Source organism: Pan paniscus, chromosome 1 (assembly GCF_029289425.2).
Source record: "Pan paniscus chromosome 1, NHGRI_mPanPan1-v2.0_pri, whole genome shotgun sequence".
NCBI classification, from domain to species: domain Eukaryota; kingdom Metazoa; phylum Chordata; class Mammalia; order Primates; family Hominidae; genus Pan; species Pan paniscus.
Genome location: NC_073249.2, coordinates 51862654 through 51881022, shown reverse-complemented (window position 1 = coordinate 51881022; position 18369 = coordinate 51862654). Strand labels below are relative to the sequence as shown.

The 18369-nt window shown below is 32.9% G+C and overlaps 1 protein-coding gene across 4 annotated transcripts in view; it reads right to left on the bottom strand.

The window, feature by feature from the left end:
* Positions 1–11548: 11548 nt before the first annotated feature.
* DENND1B (DENN domain containing 1B) overlaps positions 11549–18369 on the bottom strand; it is a 251401-nt gene continuing 244580 nt past the window's right edge. For all 4 annotated transcript variants that reach the window (XM_063598039.1, XM_003823074.4, XM_008976667.5 and 1 more), the window contains one exon: positions 11549–17757. In XM_063598039.1, coding sequence (XP_063454109.1) covers positions 17245–17757 — 513 coding nt within the window. In that variant the 3' untranslated portion in view covers positions 11549–17244. The remainder of the gene's footprint in view (positions 17758–18369) is intronic.

Genomic DNA, 18369 nt, shown 5'->3' with positions numbered 1-18369 from the left:
GATATGGAACCAACCTAAGTACCCATCAACCAAAGAGTGGATAAAGAAAATTGGGTAGATATACATAGAATACTACTCAGCCATAACTAGGAATGAAATAATGTCTTTCTCAGTAACTTGGATAGAGCTAGAGGCCATTATTCTAAGTGAAGTAACTCAAGAATGGAAAAACAAGTATCACATCGTCTTACTATAAATGGGAGCTAAACTATGAGAAATGCAAAGGCTTAAGAATGATGTAATGGACTTTGGAGGCTTGGATTGGAGGGAAATTTGGGAGGAGAGTGAGAGATAAAAGACCACATATTGTGTATAGTGTACACTGCTCAGATGAGAGGTACAGTAACATCTCAGAAATCACCACTAAAGAATTTATCCATGTAACCAAAAACCACCTGTACCCCAAATATTATCAAAATTAATATGAACAAAAATTTAAAAAATAAAACAAGTTCATAAAGTAATACTTCTTCACATTCCTTCTAAACAGCAGAATTATTCAGTTCACTCATTTCCATGTGTTTTGCCAATCTAAAAGACATTAGAATGATTTTAAAAATCACGAAATATCTTGCATTTGTGCCAAGAACAATACAATTAATTGAAATCAAACATATCATCTAAAATCTTAACCTGGGAGAAAAAAATGTTGGTAGCAGAGAATACTACACGAAACAGAGGACATAGAAATTTCTGAGAGAAGTTGATTATCTTGAAAGATTTTTTGCCACCATCAAGGTCAAAAGAGCAGCAGAACTCTAAAAGACATGTTCTGTTGTGGAGGGAGGTAATAATGGATTGAAAAGAGAGGGTAGGAGAAGACAATTACATAAATACCGATGACATTTAAAATGTGACAGGATGAGAAAGTTAAAAAAAAAAAAAAAGAGTTCACCCTGTAAGCAAGGTCACCCAAGATAAATTACAAAACAAGATGCCACTAATTAGATTGAAATTCCAACATTGCTCATTATGGTATTCAAAGTATCCAGCATATCAAGATAATATCATGATCTGCCTTATAATGTGCCAAGGGTCAAATTTGGCCAGGATTCTATTAAATAATTTAAATACATCTAGTTTTAAATGACCTCTAAATTCTTTCCTGCCAGATTAACATTTTAAAAATAATTAAATAAATATGTAGAACAAACTAAATATTAGTTGCTTGTATATACTTTTCACTTTGAATTTTAGAATACATAATGATCTTTACTGTTAACACTGAACTTTATTCACTGACAACATTACTTAAAGAAAGAGATTATGATTGGATAAAAAGTTTCACATTGAAAATACTCTTCCGATAAATCAGGAGAAGCCAGACAATATTGATCCTTTGGTTTGTGTAGCTCTTATAAGTGCATATAATGCTTCCCTATAATTTAATTTGAGAACCTTTACCCATAATTCATGCACAAAAGACTAGAGAATTAACTTCCTCCAGGATTTGGAGCTTTAGAAAGAAGTTCCTGATTACTTACCTGTGTTTCCTTCACACTTTCAGCGTAACTTCAGAGTTAGTTTTAATTGAGACTTTCAATTTTACTATTATTGAACTCAACAGTATTCCTTTTGGCTTTGGTTTTGCATTTCTGATGTGATGTATAGTAAGCCATTTCCAAAGGATGGATAATTTATTTATCATATTCATGGAGAGTAAACAGATCCTTCCAAAGTTCTGCCATCTTGAACTAGTGGTATTCCATGCAATTTCAACACCAAGCTATTGAGTGTCTGCTATGAACCTGATGTTATATTAAGAGCTGGAGATTCAAAGATGAACAAAACAAAATTTGTGTTTTTAAGGGAATAAGTCATAATAGAGTCATAGGAGACTGGCCATCAAGGCCATCAAGGTCAATGTGGATATCAGATTAATTCATGTACATAAAAATCAGTTACTCACTTAATTTTTTTCCTCTGATTCCTAGCAGAGCATCTAGGAACAACAGACACAAATAAAATATTTGAGCTACCTGTGAAGCAGGGTTTAGGGAAAGGGCAAATAGGTAAACAGTCACAAAACCACAGAGAACTGTCACAATTGAAATTATACCAAGAGGGTATGGAATCTTTACCAAGAATATGGGGAAAAGTGAAGTTATAATTATCTGCAGTTGTAGCTTCATTCAACTTGGCATATTCAGAAAACTGCTTGCTTATCTACACTGCCTTTTTGAATTCCATCTTGTCTAAATAATGAGAATATTTTTCTTCAATTTTATGTTTATTGTATAGTCAATCCAAGTTGTTTTATTTTTCTAGTTTTCAAGGAGCAACATTTTATCACATGATTTATTTTTAAAAATCATCTTCCGTGGGAGCCGTTTGCTATGGTGGTCCGATGTACTCTGAATTTTAAAGTGCACCTACAGAGTGACTTTTCTTTACTTCTATAGGGGGTTTCAGAGTTGCCACTTGTTTTATTGTAATTTATTAGTTTGGGAGTACTATGCTATGTGCATAATAAACAGAATTTATGTACACTATAATCTACTACAAAACCACATGAAGCAAATACTGAAGTTTGATTTTTGTATACAGAATTCTGTGTTTGTTTGTTTCTAGGTTTATTTTTCCATCCAGATCCCTAGGCAGACAAAAGCTTTCTTTGTTAGTTTTCTGGGTCAGAGATTGGAATGCTTCTAATCCCACCTTAATAGACTAGGCATTCCATCAAGGGTCTTGACACAGAGGTCTTAATTTCTCCTTCATACCTCTTGAGGATCAAATGCTATATCTGCCGAATCCCTGAGGATATTAATTTGATATTAACTCATAGGAACTATACCCATACTTACCACCTGCCACCTCATTAACTCACCGATTTGGCTTTGTTTGTTTGTTTGTTTTGAAGCCTCAATTATTCGTTTTGGGAGACATAGCAAATACTTTAAATATTTTTGGTATGTTTTATCTAACACTCTTGCCCTAATGTTGAAAGTCATTAGATTCTTCCATGCTACAAAAAAAAAAAAGGCATGATTTATTCGTGACTTTAAGAGTATAGTTTGTATGGAATCTGTATGGAGTGGGAGAAAAGAAGGTCAGTAAGGAAAAATGTTGACATGTGCATTAGCCTTCCTAACGTTACATGGAAATGGAATGTTTATAACTAGACTGTATGTCAATGATGAACTTAAGGAATACATTTTTGCCAGAAAATTTTAGAATGAACTCTTCTTTTTAAACTGGGAGAGATTTCTGATACTGTATTAGTTCATTTTGCACTACTATAAAGAAATACCTGAGGCTGAGTAATTTACAAAGAAAAGGGAGTTATTTGGCTCATTGTTCTGCAGGCTGTACAGGAAGCATGGCACCAGCATCTGCTTCTGGGGAGAGCCTCAGGAAGTTTTCAATCATAATGGAAAGCAAAGAGGGAGCAAGAGAGGAAGAGGGGAGGAAGTCCCAGACTCTTTTTAACAACTACATCTTACATGAACTCATAGAACTCACTCATTACCATGGAGAGGGCACCAAGCTGCTCATAAGGGACGCGCCCTCATGACCCAACCACCTCCCACTAGGCCCCACCTCCAACATTGGGGATCACATTTCAACATAAGATTTTGAGGGGACAAACCTCCAAACTATGTCAGATCCCACTCACAAAAGACTAATTGCAGGCCGGGCGTGGTGGCTCACACCTGTAATCCTAGAATTTTGGGAGGCTGAGGCGGGTGGATCACCTGCGATCAGGAGTTCGAGACCAGCTTGGCCAACATGCTGAAACCCCCATCTCTACTAAAAAGGCAAAAATTAGCCTGACATGATGGTGGGCACCTGTAATCCCAGCTACTCTGGAGGCTGAGGCAGGAGAATTGCTTGAACCTGGGAGGTGTAGGTTGCAGTGAGCTGAGATCATGCCATTGCACTCCAGCCTGGGCAACAAAAGCGAGACTCCATCTCAAAAAAAAAAAAAAAAAAAGACTAATTGCCATGCTGATTGCCCTACCACTATAACAACAGGAAATTCAGACAGAATATATGAAACATTGGTTTCAGATGTAAGACAACACAAAGCAAGGACTTTGATCCATGAGAAAAGAGAAATGAGTAAAGTAAGTTCTACAATTGCATGGACTTACTGCCTACAGGCAGCAGTTATCAGGCTGCAACAATGTGAGGGGGACCCTTTCAAAGCCTGGTATTCTCACTGAGCTGAAGAGACAGAGATTGTATTTGAAGAGGCCATGGCAGCTAGAATGTGCGAAGCAGAGTAGAGAGAGGATCGTTACAGATATCTACAGAGAGGTCCCAATGAGTCTTTGCCTTAGATCCACAAATATGTGTGAAGAAACTACTCCAGGTCATAAAGACTTATGAGAAAAGCTTAAACAGAACAATTTCCAGTTGTCAGACAGTTGGGAATAGTTTAGTTTTTCATCTGAGGGGAAAGACCTCCTAACATGGGGGTACTGAGAAGAGTTTTCCAATAGATACTGACTCAGTAAAAGGCCTAAACTAGCTTCACAATAAAGACCACTCTGGACCCATAGTAATAAAGCTTAAAGCAAGCTTTTAAAAGGTAAATCTCATTTGTAAGGAATTTAACTGCATCCCAGAATAAAATGCCAAGACTATTTAAAGCAATACAATGAAATCTGGCATCCAAGAATATTTGGCATCCCATCAAAACTTACTAGACATGCAAAAAAGCAGGATAATATGTCCCATTGCCAAATTTTAAAAATCAATAGAAACAGGCCCAGAAATAACAGAGATGATACAGTTTGCAGACAAGGACCATAAAACAGCTATTACAAAAATTTGGAGATGATATAATGAGAAAATACATGGAAGACACACACACACACACACACACACACAAACCCAGATCGAATTTCAGGAGGAGAAGTATAACATCTGAAATTTAAAAATATACTGGATATGGTTAATCAACGATCATGAGAAACTGAAAAGCAGCCAAAGATCAAAGACACCATTTATAAGGAACAAAGGTATGAATTACAGCAGATTTCTTGTCAGAATCTATGCAGTCCAGAAGACTGTAGAATGACAATATTAAAGCACTGAAAGAAAAAAACCATTAACCTGTAAAAAAAAAATGCAAAAAATAATTTTTCAAAATAACAGAAATGCAGAGAATCTATTGCCAGCAAATTTGCACTACAAGAGACAGTAAAGGATGTTTTTCAGGTATAAAGAGAAATGATGCATATGCAAATACACATCTACAGAAAGGAATGCAGAGTGCCAGAAATGGTAATTGTGTGGGTAAATATGAAAGACAGTCTTTTTCACTTATTAATCTTTAAAGGTAACAGTTTCAAACAATTTTCAAAAAATAATACCGTATTCTACAATTTACAAGATATTTAGATATATATATGACAGAAATACCAAGGACAGAGTGGAAAACTGGATGTATATCACTATCAGGTTTTTACACTATATATGAAGTGATATATTTTTAAAGGAAGATCATGATAAGTTTATGATATGTATTTTAAACCTGAGAGCAAACACCAAATAAAATTTTAAAGAGCAATATAATGTAAGCCATAGTGATGACAAAGTGTAATCATGAGAATCATTCAAGTAATCCAAAAGAGGCAGAAGATAGGAAAAAATAAATAAATAATAAATGGGACAAATACAAAACAAATATAAGTATAGTGAATTTATTCCAATGCATATCAATGATTATATGAAATGTGAAAGACCTAAACAATGCAATTGAAAGGCAAAGATCATCAGGTTAGACAAAAATGGAAAACTCAGTGAAATTCTGTATACAAAAAACCTTCTTTAAATATAATGGCACAGATTGCTTGAATGTAAAAGGGCAATCGTATACCATGCAAACACAATCAAAATAAGAGTGATGTTGGCTATAATTACATTAGAAAGAAATATTTGTAAAACAAGGAATATTACCTTGGATAAAGAGGAAAATTTCATAGTGATAAACAGGGCAATTTATCAATGATGGTAAAATCAAAAGTGTGAACAGCCTTAATAAAAGAACTTCAAGCTTTATAAAGCAAAAATTGATAGAGCTCAAAGGAGAAATAGAAAATTTTACAATTCTACTTGGAAATTTCAACACTGCTCTCAACTGATAGAACATGTAGACAAAAAAATTAAAAATGATATGAATGACTTGAACATTATCAATCAAATGGATGTCATTATTTATAGAACACAAAAGAATATACATACTTTTTTCAATGCACACAAAATATGCATCATAGAACAAGCCTTAATATATTTAAAAGGATTTAAATCATGCATAATATATTCTCTTACATAATCTAATTAAATTAGAAATTAATAACAGAAAGACATTTGAAAAAATCTCCAAATGATAGAAAAGTAAACAACACACTTCCAAATAACCCATAAGTCAAAGGAGAAATGTTAAAAGAACATACATATTTTGATCTAGCAGAAGAAGAAAGATTAAATATCAGTATCTCCTTAAGACAAAAGAAAAAGAAAAGATTAAACCTAAAATAAGCAGAAGCAGGGAAATCAAAATGTTAAGCCCCTAGGAGAGAGAGTGAAAGTGACTATTTAATGAATAGTTTCCTTTTGGGGTGATGAAAATATTTCGGAACTAAATAAAGGTGAGCTTGCACAACACTAATGTACTAAATACCACTGAATTGCACACTCTAACATGGTTAGGTTTATATGCTAAGTAAATTTTACCTCAATAAAACAAAATGATAAGAATATAAAGAAGTGATATAGAAACTGATTCAAAAATTGAGAAAACCAATGAAACCCAAAGTAAGACACAAATTATTAATGTCAGAAATAAAAGAGGGAATATAGTCACAGACCCAACAGATATTAAAAGAATGGTAAAATCATATTTTGAACAACTTAATGCAAGTAAATTTTAAAACTTAAATTAGACAAATTTCTTGATAGATATAAATCATCAAAGCTCATCTGAAAATGAAGAGATGAGCTGAAGAGTCCTCTATCTGCTAAGTAATTGAATTCATAGCTTATAACTTTCCCTTAAAGAAAATTCCATGCCCAGATGGCTTCACTGTTGAGCTAAACCAAACACTTAATGAAAAAATAATACTAATTCTACACGAAATAGTTCAGAAACTAAAAGGGGAGAAAAATTTCCCAAATCATTCGATGAGATTTAGGTTAGCTCCGATACTAAAATTGTAACAGCACTAAAGAAAACTACACACCAATATTTCTCATAAATGTAGACACCACAATTCTTAACAAGGTATCAGAAAATTGAATGCAGCAATAGATTTTTTAAAATAATACACTATGATTAAGTTGAATTGATCCTAGGAGTACAAGGTTACATTCACATTCAGAAGTCAAGTGACATTCTGGTTAGGTAAAAATTTTTTAGAAAACAAAAAGCATAAATGATGAAAAATAAAACTGATAGACATTCTCAAATTAAAAACTTTTTTGTAGACACTGTCAGGAAAATGAAAAGGCAAGCCACAAACTGGAGAAAAGGTTTGCAAAACATGTATCGGGGACTTTTATCCAGAATATTTTTTTTAAAAATCCAAATTCTTACAAGTCAATAATGAGAGAAACAATACAAAATGCACAAAATAGTTGAATATACTCTTCTCCAAAGAAGATCTATGAATTGCCAATAAGCACATGAAAAGATTCTCATGATCTTCGGTCATAAGAAAAATAAAAATTAAAACCAAAATGAGATACCACTACACACAAACCAGAATGGCTGAAATTAAAAGGATTGACAATACCACTATGTGAAGTGAAAAAATTCATTTATGTAAAATTCTTGAAAAGGCAAAACTATAGTAAAAGCATATCAGAGATGGCCAGGGATTAGGATTGAGAGGAGAGGCAGCTGCGAAGAGCACAAAATAACTTTTAGGGTGAGGAACTGTTCTCAGTCTTGATGTAGTGGTGGTTGCATGACTACGTAATTGTCAACATTCACTGAATTATAGTTTTGAAATGGGTGAATTGTGATGAATTTAAATCACATTTTAATAAAGCTAATTTGAAAACATATGAAAGATGCACCTTGAAAGGAAAAGAATCTTCACATAAAACAATAGTTGTGGGTGTCAGGAAAGCAACTTCATAATCCTATAAAAATCTTGAAATCAAAACACCCAAGGACTTTTAGTTCACCTTATAATTGCATATTAAGAATTAATTTTGAGACCCCACAACAATCCCTAAGAACAGTATTCCCTTATTTTTATACAAAATTATCCTTTGCCCAAAATATGTGTATGAGCACCCATGTCTTATCTATAATTATTGATAAGAAATATTGGTTACATTTTTCTAGTAGAAGGTTTTTAAAAGATACCAATTACAAGTCTTATCAATTCTAATTTGCTTAGAAATTCAAATGATTTTTAACAGTTTGTCAACAAGCGTGTCATATATATATTTACATATATAGTTACATATATATTTACATATATATTTACATATATACATATATATTTACATATATATTTACATATATATTTACATATATACATATATATTTACATATATATTTACGTATATTTACATATATATTTACACACACACACACACACACACACACACACACCTATAAGGTAAAGCAGAAAAGCAGAGCATTTCTCCCTAACATCTGTTTTACAAGTTGGGATTTTTGCCTAATTGGTTGTATATCAAATCTAAGAAAACTTAGCTCATTTTCAAAAATATATTTTAAGTATTAGATTTTGGAGAAAACAGAATTAAATACTAAATGAATGTTATATATTATATATATGTATTCATAAGATATGTGTGCTATTTATATCTAAATATATATTATACATCTAGATATATATTCATAAGATTACATATGTACATAGTCATAAGATAGATATCTAATGGATATATATCTGGAAATAGATGATAGATAGATGATAGATAGATAGATAAATAGATATCTTAAAATTAGTCCCTAAATTAGAACTGGAGTTACAAAAAGTAATTTGTATATTTTAAATACATTATTTACAATTAATGTTTAAATGGTGTTACTAAAAAACACATAAATCTGAAATATACTCCATATTTAAAGTAGGTTGATTATAAAATAACAAAACTGAAGAATAAGTAGTTTGTCTTAAGTGCTGCTCTTGAACATGAGAAAAACAACTTTGTAGATGACATCTGTGGATATTCTGCAAGAGATCTTTAGATGTTCTCAGCAGCTTTAAGTGTCAATAATGGCTCCATATGAAAAAATTCACAAGTTATGCCTTTGTATGTCCTCAAGCATGCTCCTATAGTTTTCAATATAGTTATACAATAATCCAGGTAAAACTCCCCACTCCACCAACTAATATGCGCAAATACAATTAAGAGAGAAGAGATAGATGCCACGGAGAACATGTATACATAAGACAGATTATTTGAGATGAGATTATAGACTATGCTGGAAAGTGTGGAGAAGGAAAGAAAGAGAGAGAAAGAGGAAGGAAGGAAGAAGAGGAAGGAAGGAAGGAAGAAGGAAGGAAAGAAGGAAGGAAGGAAGGGAGGGAGGGAGGGACTGAACATTAATGCAATCTCCCAGAAAGATTTAGGAAATTCTGTACTCAAGATAAAAACAAACAAACAAATAAGAAACTTGCATAGAATATTTTGTCAAAAAAGGATTGTCCAATACTTGTAGGAGAAAGTTGAGATAGAAAAGAAAGTTCTGTAGGGAATTTATGATAGTCACGCCATTTGAGTTCGGCCCTGTACTTCTGTCTAATAGCAAGGGGGCTAAAGCCCAGCTCTGGGGTTCAAATCCCAGCTTGGTCATTTGCTGCTATGGGACATTAAGGATATAATTTATCCTTTTTCTATCTTGGTTTCCTCAACTCTACAAAAGACTAATTAAGTACCTATTCCAGAAACTCTAGGAGCATGGTCCAGGCATTTGTTTTGTGTTTGTGTGCGTGTGTGTTTGTGTGTGTGTGTCTGTGTGTGTTTTCTGTATTTTTTTTCTTTAAGAAAAAGATCTCCAAGTGAATCTATGAAAGACTAGGTTTGGGAGCCTGTGGATGAAATAAAAGTCTAAGATTCTATAGTTATATTTTGTGGTTGTTGTATTAGACTGTTCTTACATTGCTATGAAGAACTACCTGAGACAGTAATTTATAAAGAAAAGAGGTTAACTGAGTCACAGTTCTACAGGCTGTACAGGAAGCATGGCTGGGGAGGCCTCAGGAAACTTACAATAATGGCAGAAGGCAAGGGGAAGTAGGCACGTCTTACATGACCAGAAGGAGGAAGAGAGAGAAGTGGGAGGTGCTATACACTTTTAAACAACCAAATCTCATGAGAACTCTCTCACCATCACAAGAACTGCAAGGGGGAAATCTGCCCCCATGATCCAGTCACCTCCCACCAGGCCTCTCCTCCAACACTGAGGATTACATTTCGACATGAGACTTGGGCAGGGACACAAATCCAAACTAAAGCAGTTGTACACACCAAACCACCATGAATTCACACTAAATTAGATACTTAGGAATATTTTCTCTCTTTCAAACTATATTGCAGCTGCTATATACATAGAAGTTTTTCAATAAATATTGAATAATTCATTCTAAGAAGACACTTATTTTAGAGAAATAACACTTTGGGGGCATGAAGTAACAAGGCCAAATCAATGGCAGAATCTGGGGAATTTTTATTCATCTGGAACCTTCCACAATATACTGTCTTATTTTTGTGCTATTAATGCACTATTTTCCATATATGTACAAAATTGTATGCATATATAATAATTCATTGTTACTTCTAAGAAAGGAAATTCCCAGACCTACTACCATAATAATACTCTACGTAGGTTATTTTATTTGTATGTAAACACAAGCTGAGATTTTTTTTCTGCATCTATAAAATGAAGATGTGACCAGGCCTCTCATACAGAGACACTGAGAGGTAATGAGACTAATAATCCCTTTGATGGTAGCAGGCAAAATTTTCACAATCAAAATCAACAAAAATAGCTGAACCTTAGGCTTGCAGGGATAATATTTCTTTTCTTATTGTCAGGCTTTTGCTTCTTCTATATAAATAAGAAAGGTTCAGCATATTAATCCCAGATATTCTGCACCCAGAGGGAAACGTTGTGCTTATTTCAATAGGAATTTGACCTTTGCTTTAGGTGAAACCATCAGAGCTCTTGGATGAGAAGCTCATCTTTCTGGTCCCTGAAACATTGTTCATGTACACTTGACTACATTTCATCTCTGTCCTTAAACCTTAAGTGGGGGTCAATAAACACAGTTGTTTGACTTGGATAGTACAACTCTTATATTCTTAGTGACATTATAATTACTTAACAATTCTCCTATGACTTTAGAGCCTAATAAAATCCGTTGACTATACATAAAAGAATAAAATAAAGTATACCTCTCAGGTAGGCCTGTCAGAAAGATGCAGGCTTAAATTTACACTGCAGCAGTTACAAAGCTCAGAGATAAAGGTATTAGGGTTCTCACAGCAGTCTAGCTAGAACACTATTGGGGGATAACTGGGCAATTGTAAAAGAAGAGTCATCACCATGCAAAGTTTAATTGTGACCAATTTTATTTTAGAACTGCATTGTTGGGTGTTTTATGGTAATGTAGATTTTATTCAATATTTATTTTTGCATATTTTTTAAAAAATTCCCAAAGCGATGCTTTTATACACATCTTCCCAATAGTAGTCAAGTTTGGAGATGATTTATACTGTAGCCTCAAGGATGCAAGAACAATGAAGTAAAATCACAATTCTGGGTAGGTTTTTACAGATATCTGCTACCAAGACGAGCAAAAAGCTCAGGGTTTTCAGTCCTTTTAAATAGTTTTTCATCTAACGCAAGAGAAATAAACTTTGGAAAAGTTCAATTTTGAACCCCTCCTGTGGCTTTTACATAAAAAAGCTTTATGCATTTACGTTGTAGGACTCAGGCAGTTCATATTAGTTGCTGTTTTAGGCACTGCTGTAAGTACTAAACTACAACAGACTCAAGAAATCCACTTTTTCAAATATGATTATTAAGTGGCTCTCAAAATAACGTTATGGAAGTTACACTGTCTGAAGGATGGTGACTTGACATGTGATGCACTAAACATGCAGTTTTTAAATTCTGCCTTGTCCTAAACATCATATAATCAACCAAACTGTAGATTTGATAATGGACCTCAACAAGGCTCACATTTGAGAAATGAAATAACAGAGATGAATAAACTTATAGGTTCATCATATCAAAGAGGTAATCATTTGTGACTTTCCAATATTTTAAAATAAAAGATTGAATAACTTTACTTCATTCAACTAAAATGTGGCTTGAAAAAAACATAGCATTCTGGATATAAAGCATTCTGTTAACATTGCTCTTCAGTACCTTGCTTTATTATTATTTTTTTGGTATGTCTGCATGTTGCATCCAGAGCTACAGATTTTCCACAGTGCTTTTCTGCCTCATTCAAGTATAATAAAGTAGAAATCTATAGAAGCTCTAAGGTTAAACAAACTGTACATCATATAAAAATTAACTTAATTTACACAGTCAAAAAGTATTGGCAATGCCCTTTATAAATCTTATCAAAGATTCATCACAAAGGATACCACAATCCACATATGTGATCATCAGCATACAAATGCCATTTTGATTTAGGTGGTGCAGAACTGAGTATCTGTTAAATGTACACATGTAGAATCAGCAATTTGTACCGTATATATTTCTTTTAAAGTAACAGTATTGTCAATCTAATCTAAGGTACAGGATTTTCTTATTGCATATTTATTGTTGCTGAGGCAGTTAGTTATGATACAACAACACAATATCCATAATAATTTTAAATAAACAAAAACATTTCTCCTGGCAACAATATAAAGAATATATTTTTTCTAAAATCAATGAGAACATTGCTACATACAGATTTACTCAAATACTGAAAAACATGACCTTAAGGCATCTGCCAGAAAAACAGATGTACATATTTATATGAACTAAGTTATGCAAGAAAAATTATTGCACGGAATCCTATTATTTTCAAAATAAAATATTCTTCTGTCTAAATGTACATAATTCCTTATTTCTTCATCAAATCACGTTAACTGACTTGCTCAAAACCACTCTGCCTCTTAAATAAGGTTTAACAACATACACTAACAATATTACTGGGTTTGACCCAGGAACATTAGTACTGACATAGGGTTTGTAAAAACTATTTCCTACATTAAGAAGTGCTTTGGAGGAAACTAGATTTGGGGATTCATTTTACATTCTTAAATATTCTGATTTACAAATATCTTAAGATTCAGGGTCTTTTATGTCAAACAAAATGGAATTTGTATAAGAAAATTTATTCATGAAAATAATCAGTCTTTTCCTGAAAATCCACATTTTCTACAAGAGAATGAAGGTCTATTGATTATGAGACATTCACAGTGTTCTCCTCTTGATTGGGAGTCTACTTGTTCACCTTAATTAAGAAACAATTCATTAGAATTCCTGAATCCTATTATTAGGATATTCGCATAGAATAGCACTAGTAACAGCAGTCACATAGTTTTTATTTAGAAGGGAGAGACTGTTTCTACAGAACTCTGTTATTAATATAAAAATAGTAAAAATTGGATTCCCATTAACATGCATCCACACCTTCAGTTACTCCTAAACTGAATACAGTGGCTCTAAGTATTGAAAAGGAGCATCATTCCATTATAGAGAGCCCTGTGCAGCCTGGTTATCTGATAATAAGATAAAGACACTCAGTTTCTAAAAGAGTCTCTAAATCTGCCCCTTAAATGTGGGTATCTTAGCAGCATAATATACTTAGCATAATAATTGAGAAAGTTAATGAAATGAGAAATGATACCATGGTTCATACTTAGAGCATGCTTTAAATTAAGCAGCCAGTTTTTGTTTTTTTGTTTTTTTTGAACTTTTTGTGTGTTAGAATCTCAGCTAATAACTTCCAGGCAAAACACATTATTATTATTATTATTATTTTAATAAAAACTTGCAATTCCTTTTCCTTTGTTCCTTCAGAGCAGGGACTATGTCAGTTATTTTATTTCCCATATCCTCAGTTACTGTACCCTGCATATGACTGGTACAAAAAGTCAATGAATAGTTTTTAAATGAACATGTTATTAACTAATTTTAATTAACTGAAAAAATAATCATGCTATATTTTGGTGCTTTTCTAAGACACATTAAAGTAGGTAATCATCAAAAGATACCACTTAGTAATATTTTCACTTAAAAAATATAGCTCCTAAATTCCAATATTATTTCTCTATACCCCTGAAATACCACGGATGCAATATCTAAGGGTAAAAAGAAAAAAGTGAGAGTGGGATTCAGAAAGAACCATGACTCCATTGCAGGCCAGATAAAGACTATGTACCAAGGCCAAAAGTCTTTTTAGTTTATACAATTCTGTTGTATAACAGGTGTTGCTTCTTTGAAAAATAATTTCAAAAAGCAGAGGAACTTACAAATATTTGGTTTAGTTACCATAGAAAATATGGGCACTGTAGAATATAACACTTTCCTTTATTTCGGAACTCACCCCAGTTTAATTTCATTCTCACTATAACAACCATAATACTAGGAAGTCTAAGTTTAAGAGCAGACTTTGAATATTCAAAATTTTACTGGTTTGAAATACAAATACTTGGTAGTATTATTCTGGATGTTTTTAAAGAATAACATGCAGAATTGTTTTTCTGCCTTTGTTTTTAAAATAGAATAAAACTGCTAATTTTGCATTAAAATAAGGCACAAATCACTTTTAAATACCTTGAGACAATTATTTATGAGTGGCTAAATATCCTCAAAGCAACACAGTATTATAACCAAACACCTTGAAAGCTGGCTGAAAAGTAGAACAAAATTTGGATTTCTGAAGCCGTGATGTTGATAAAGCAAATGGACTAAAAACCAAATTTGACCCATGCTACACTCACAGTTGTTTTTCAGACTGAGTTCTGAAAAAACCAAACAAAAAACCATACCTCATTTCAAAATTCATATTAAAATGCTGATTTGCATTCTTTTCACAAATTATGAAGGAATATTTGCCAAGCAGATTAACAACCAGAGTAACCTTTTTTCCTTCTGATTTAAAACAGCTCTTTTGCTATATGGACTTCTTCCATTATAAACTTCAGTAAAGTAAGTTGTAATTTTGTAATAAGCTTATAAAGGCAAAATTTGACAAGAACCTTGAGACTTCTGTATTAAAAAATAAGGATTAAACATTGTTTTCCTTAATGTATACAGTCCATACTTATAAGGGAAACAAGAATTGTCTTCTTATGTAATCATAATGAATAAGTGTCCCAAATAACACATATCCATTTAGATTTTGAAACGTAGGTTTTAAAAAAACTTGGTCATTTTCTTTAAATTATTTCAAACCCTCTTCTAGGATTTTAGCTGAAATTATATTCTTTCAATAAATATTTAGAATATAGTCTTATTGGGGTTCTTTAATGATTTCTTGAACATCTTTTCTAAAAAGAAATGTAAAAAAAGTCATGATTGGGGATGTATAAAGTGGATATACTGAAAATGCTAATAACAATTTAACCATACTATCACTGCTTTTTTCCCTGATTGTGCCTGGTAATCTAGTCTATCATGAAGTAATTAGTACATGATTCCTTCTCAGATGAATTCCAAAGCTCAACAGTGAATTTGAGAAAGAAGAAACAAATTTTCTATACAGAATTCCCAGTTATTTATGTAGATACTTCTCTGCCCTAAAGAAGGGGAATTATGACTCCTCACTCCTGCATGTAGTGACTTCCTTCCAAAAACGACAGCATGGAAAGGGCAGGAAGAACTTTAGAGTGACAAACGCTACCTCAGCCAGGTTATCAAGGTCCCTGTCAGCATTCACAAATCATGTTGACAGTACGTACCCTTGATATGACCTGATGAAAATGGCACTTTACTTCTGTGATCATCTCCTCAAAACCCACAATCCCAGTCTAATCATGAAAAAAATACCCAACAAACTCCAAGAGAGGAGCATGCTACAATTTATCTGACAGTACTCTTCAAAGCTGTCAATGTCATCAAAAATAAGGAAAGTCTAAGAAACTGTCACAGGCAAGAAGAGCCTAAGGAGACATTCCAACTCAATATAATGTGGTATTCTGAATAGGATCTTGATGTGGAAAATGGATATTAGGAGAAAACTAAGAAAATCTGAATAAAGTATGGACTATCAATATTGGTTCACTAATTGGGGCAGATGTACCATAGTAACGTAAGATGTTAGTAACAAGGGTAGATGGGAACTCTCTGTACTATCTTTGCAATTTTTCTGTAAATCTAAAACTTCTAAAATACAAAGTCAATTATTTTAAAAAGTAAATTTGAGATGATGATATGAAGCATTTTGATAGAGAATTATTAGTTAAAAAAAAGATTTTTTTTTTTTTTGGTCAGGACAGTTTATGTTGTATTTGGCTTTCTTGGGGTGGACCCCTAAATAGCAAAGGCATACAGAGAGACTGAAAACTCATTAGAGTGTCTCATTTGTAAACAGAAGTCATTAACTTCACATTGTAATTCAGCACTTCCTATATTTCACTGAATGAAAGGTAAATGTATATTTTTATACTTTTTGGAAAACATGGCTATAGTGCTTTATATAAGCAAATTAAATATTTCCATTAAGAGAGCTTTTTAATCTTGAAAAGATGAATTTTGACCTTGATTTGATGAATAGAAAAAGGCATTATTGCTCTGCAGAACACTAATAACTTATCCTTCAAACTTTATACATACTTTCATACATTATTTAAGTATGCTTAAAACAGCTTTAAGATTAAGGCAATTAGTGGGTTAACAGTTTCATCAGCTTCAGGCTAGTTTTGATAAGTTTTGATATCTTGATCAGTTCATGCTCAACCAGATTAGTATAGTAGCTACTGGTTATGTGCATGGGTTACATATGCATTCTTAGCTTAAATAAAATAAATGGCATTAAGCACCAAACACTGGGAAATCTCATGTTCAATACATACCTTAAACATACATACAAACTAGTACCTGATTTAAAAGCACAGTAGAATTCGCTTTATATTTAAAAATCAATGCATTTCATATATCCTCGAAATGAACAAGTGAGGAAAATGTTGCAAATGCAAAAAAAAATTTAAATAGTATGAGTTACCATTCCTACAAATAATTCTGTTTATTATACAGATTGCATTGAATCTCAAAATGTCTCCATAGAAGCTTGGATGCAAGATTTAAGTTTGGTTTCCATTTGTGTTTTTGTCTGAAATGTTCAAGCTTTGTTGGAAGTCAGATGTCATATGACATAATGACACTACTTCATGGAGCAGTCCAATATCTTCTGAAGTCTCTTTGGCTTCTTTCCCTTCTTTCTCCCAAGGAACAAAAGTCGATGAATGCCGCCCAAGACCGGGTATAAGCAGATCATCTGAAATCTGGCTTAGTGTTTCCCTCTTTTCTGTTTTTCCTTTATCAGTCTGGGAAACTTCAGGGGAAGTGAGTTGGAAATCCAGTCCTGAAGTAGGGTCACTCACATTGTCAGCACCGAGGTGCTTGTCACTGTTTTCCTCTTTCAGGATAAACAGAGAATCTGTCAAACCACTAGAGGAAACCGGCTTCCTAGGAGATGGAGGGAGGTGTTTGCCATGGAGGGCACTATCGTCTTGCCCAAGATTCCACTCTGCTTGGTCACCAGAACCACCACAGAGGAAAGCCAGGTTATTCTCACTAGGAGCATTAGATTTATTCTGAAAAAAAGAAGAAACAACAAATTCAGAAAACTTTTAATAAGCATTAATTTAGTTCTTTTTTCTCTTTTGAAATAAATGTTAATAGCGTTAAGTTCCTCCCAGAGAAAATACAGCATTGAGAGTCAATTTTAAACATTTCCAAATGGCTCTATTAACAGGGATGAAATGGAATGGACTTTGGTTTCCACTGCCTTGCAGCTGTCACCTAACAAATTCAAACTAGATTATATAATTAATGCCAAGTTCTGAAGTCACTTACTATCAGAACAGGATTGTCATTACTCATACTTCTATCTCTGCTGTTTTTAAGCATTCAGTTAAATTTGCATAAAATAATGTTAAAAAATAAAATCATGTTCATTTTTGGGCAAGAAAAATGATTTGAATGAATACATTTACTGAAGTTTTTTTGAAAACTCAGGAAATATGGGGAAAAAGTGAAAACATTTCACATTTTAAAAATTCCCCAGAGACAAGTATAAAATTAGGTTGCAAGAAAACATTATTGCTTGACAAAATAATTTCAATTAATGACAATAACCACTAGAACTAGATAAATGAAAGGGAAAATACTAGAATTTTAATAATAGAAATAATTTCTAGTGATTA